The sequence below is a fragment of the Phaethon aethereus genome, assembly GCF_964289735.1.
Source record: "Phaethon aethereus genome assembly, chromosome: 6".
Lineage (NCBI taxonomy): Eukaryota > Metazoa > Chordata > Aves > Phaethontiformes > Phaethontidae > Phaethon > Phaethon aethereus.
In genome coordinates this window covers 31,161,533-31,165,006 of record NC_138580.1, presented here as the reverse complement: position 1 = coordinate 31,165,006, position 3,474 = coordinate 31,161,533, and the positions used below count along the sequence as shown (strand labels likewise).

The 3,474-nt window shown below is 51.8% G+C and overlaps 1 protein-coding gene across 1 annotated transcript; it reads left to right on the top strand.

Annotated features, from left to right (window-relative positions):
* Nucleotides 1–971: 971 nt before the first annotated feature.
* Nucleotides 972–3,474, top strand: LOC309406602 (mitochondrial protein C2orf69; the record flags this gene model as incomplete). Its single annotated transcript, XM_082001871.1, has 2 exons — nt 972–1,274; nt 2,635–3,474. The coding sequence occupies 2 exons, from the start codon at nt 972–974 to the stop codon at nt 3,472–3,474; spliced, it is 1,143 nt and encodes a 380-aa protein (XP_081857997.1).

Below are 3,474 nucleotides of genomic sequence, written 5' to 3'. Positions count from 1 at the left end.
CAAGGAATGCTTAGGAATAAAGGAAAGGCTCTGTTTCCTTGCTTTGCCTGCTATGTAAAATACAGAGTTTCTCACAATGGTACAGATGAAAGCTTTTCCTCCAGTGTGGTAGCACGGGTATAACCAAAGTGAAGTAAGCATATCTAACCTCCTTTAAAAAAAAATACAACCAATACCTTTAGGAAATAAATGAATTCACATAGCTCTCCCTTTTCAAATTAACTGCTCCATGTGGAGTGCAAGATACCCCACAGTGCTGTAACTGTGCTACAGCAACACACTCTGGGGTTTTACTGCACTGCAGGAGGCCTTCTGCAGTCACACTATCAAATTCAGAATCACCTGTTGGCCTATTTTACCTCAGGATTTATTAGCCAAGCACTGTTTTCACACTAAGCCAGCACAGACAGAACACCAGCTGGGCACCGCTGACCTCAACTTTGTTTCAATTAAGGCAGGGTGGGGGCGAGAGGCAGGCAGCTACACAGGCTCACCTGAAGCGCCACAGGGCCTGAGGAGAGCCTGGTGGCACCCGAGAACGAGCCAGCACACAAGCCCGGCTGACAGGGTGCTGGTGTCCAAAGCCGCGGCGCGAGGAGGTGTGAGGAGCGCCCGAGGGCCCAGCCCCCTCAGGGGCCGAGGAACACCCTAAGGGCGGGCGCTACCACCCGCGCGACGGCCGCCTAACGGCTTCCCACTTCCCGCCACGCTCTTTTTGAAGGCTTCGGTAACGTCATTCCTGAAGTGGGCGGCCGTTAGGCGCGCGTTGCCCCGCCCCCGGCGCTTGGCTGCGGCCTCGCGGCGCGCACGTGCGACGCCCCCTGCTGGGTCTCTTGAGGGGGGCGTGGGCCGCGCCGATAGGCGGAGGCTGGGCGGGCGGGGCGGGGGTGGTACGCAGGCGCAGTGCGTGGCCGGGCCGCGGGCGAGTGTCCGAGCGGGAGGCGGACGCTGGGGCGCGGGTCGGCGCTCCCATGAGCCGGCGCTGCCCGCCAGCCGCTGCCTCGCTGCTGCGGGGGCTCGTCGGCCCCGCTGCGCTCTCCCTGGGCAGGAGCATGAGTCTCTGCGGGGCGCCGGCCGCCTGCGCCGCGGGGCCTGCGGGCGGAGGCGGTGGCGCCGGCTTCTCAGCGCGGCTGAGCCCGCCGTGGCTGCGGCTGCTTGAGGTGCCGGGTGCGGAGCCGCACCGGGCCAACGAGCTGCTGTTGCTGTTGCCGCCGGCCCCGCGCGGCCCGGCCCCGCCGCAGCATCACGTTATCTACTTCCCGGGGGACGTGCAGGTACGACGGGGCGGCGGTCGACGGCGGTAAGCGATGGCGGGTGGGAGCGGCCTGGGCGGCTGAGGGGGCCGGGAGTGGGGAAGCGGCGCTGGAGGGAGCGGCGGAGCGCAGGGGCTCTGCGGGGGTGAGGCATGGGCAGGGGGCGGCGGCGGGTCGGGGCTCTTCCCTGCGGCGAGCATCCCTTGCGCGCGCTCTGCCCCTTGCCGCCGGGCGAATGTGGCGGGAACGGGCCGTTCTCGAAACCTGAAATGGAGCAGCAGCGGAGGGGAGTCTTCCTTTACGGTACTGCCCGAGGCGGACGTTTCTGGCGGTGACGGCAGTATCTGAAGTCATACAGAAGAGCGTCTGTGGAGAGAAGACGATGAAATCCTCAGGCGGCAAGCGGTCCTCGGCCGGCTGAGCACCGCGTCGCTGTGCAGGTGTTCTGCAAACATCCCGGGCGCCGTGCTGCGGGTATTTCGCAGCCTGCCCTGAAGAAGGCACGTGTTGTCTCAGAGCGGACGAGAAATTGGAAAGAGAGACGCCGAAGTGCTGTCACTCAGCATGTGGTCTCTCTCTGTAACTGTGCATACGCTGGGTAGTCAGCTAATCTCTAAACTCATTACTTCTCAAAAGCAGGGGTAGTGTCTTTTTTATTCTAGGGAAAGGGTTTTCCTTTTCTGTAAGGTAAAGATGGGGAACTTTGCGGATTTTCATTTTGAGGATTGGGATGGCCTAACAAAACCTTTTTGATTACTATTTCTGGTTATGGCTTTATTATTGCTTAATAAACTAGTTACCATTCTCTGCCATTATGAATTCAGAGGTGAGGGGCATTCATGACTTAAGGGTTAATTTTTTTTCCATCCATGCCACATATGTATGTGAACAAGGGGAATAAAGACTCCCTACAGCTGAATGAGGGGGAAATGTTTTTTCTTCTATAACAGATAGAAAACTTATTGCGAAGTTTTAAGTCTATTGTTTGCCTGTAATTAGACAATCAGTATTTCTGCAGATGGAGATAATACAGTAAAATTATGTATTCTGTACCATACTAAGTTGAATAATAGTTTAATCTTCCCTTGGAGTGAAGTCAACAAAAATTATGAATACTTCATGTGCTTATTCTTACTGTATTAATTTTGGGGGTATTAAAAATGCGTGGTAAAAATACTAAAGTAGATTAAGTAAATCTAATTATGCCAGTTTCTTTAATGTGTTTTCTTGTTCTGGAAGCCTAGCAAGTGAGTGCCTCTTTATTTAATGCGTACTTCTCTGTTAGTTACGGTCCTTTCTTATGAATATAAGTACACTAGACAGAGCTGAAGTCTTTTCACAATGTAGTAATGTGTCTTTTCTGGTTTTTTGAATTTTTCAGAACTATCATGACATCATGTCTTGCCACCCAGAAAACTTTCAGTGGGAGCACTGGAGTTTTGAAAATGTTGCTACCATACTTGCTCGACGGTTCCCTAATAGCTTTATTTGGGTTGTAAAGTGTTCTCGAATGCACCTGCACAAATTCAGTTGTTATGACAACTTTGTGGCGAGCAACATGTTTGGAGCACCAGAGCACAGCACTGACTTTGGAGCTTTCAAGCATCTCCATGCATTGCTAGTTAATGCATTCAGACTCTCTCAGAATATTCTGCTGTCCCAGAAAAGCGTGCATGGTGTCAGCAAGGATGCAAAAATAGCTGCTTGTAAATCACAGCCACAGTCTGTTCCTACAACAAATGGCTGCTCATCCACAGAAAGAGAGAGAGATTGTGAATGCTCTAATAATTCTGCTATGAACTTCATTATACCGTCTGCTGTAGGTGCAGTGTCATTTACTTTGATTGGCTTCAGTAAAGGTTGTGTGGTTTTGAACCAGCTGCTTTATGAGCTAAAGGAAGCTAAAAAAGACAAGAATACGGATACCTTCCTAAAAAACATAAAAGCAATTTACTGGTTGGATGGTGGTCACTCGGGAGGAAGCAATACTTGGGTTACTTACCCTGAAGTGCTGAAAGAACTTGCACAGACAGGAATTGAAGTTCATGCTCATGTTACACCATACCAAGTGTTTGACACCATGAGGTCATGGATTGGGAGAGAGCATGAGAAATTTGTACAGATACTTGAAGAATTTGGTGTGGAAATAAATGATCAACTGCATTTTGCTGATGATGTTCCCTCCCTAGATAACCATTTCAGAGTTCATGAAGTATTTTGA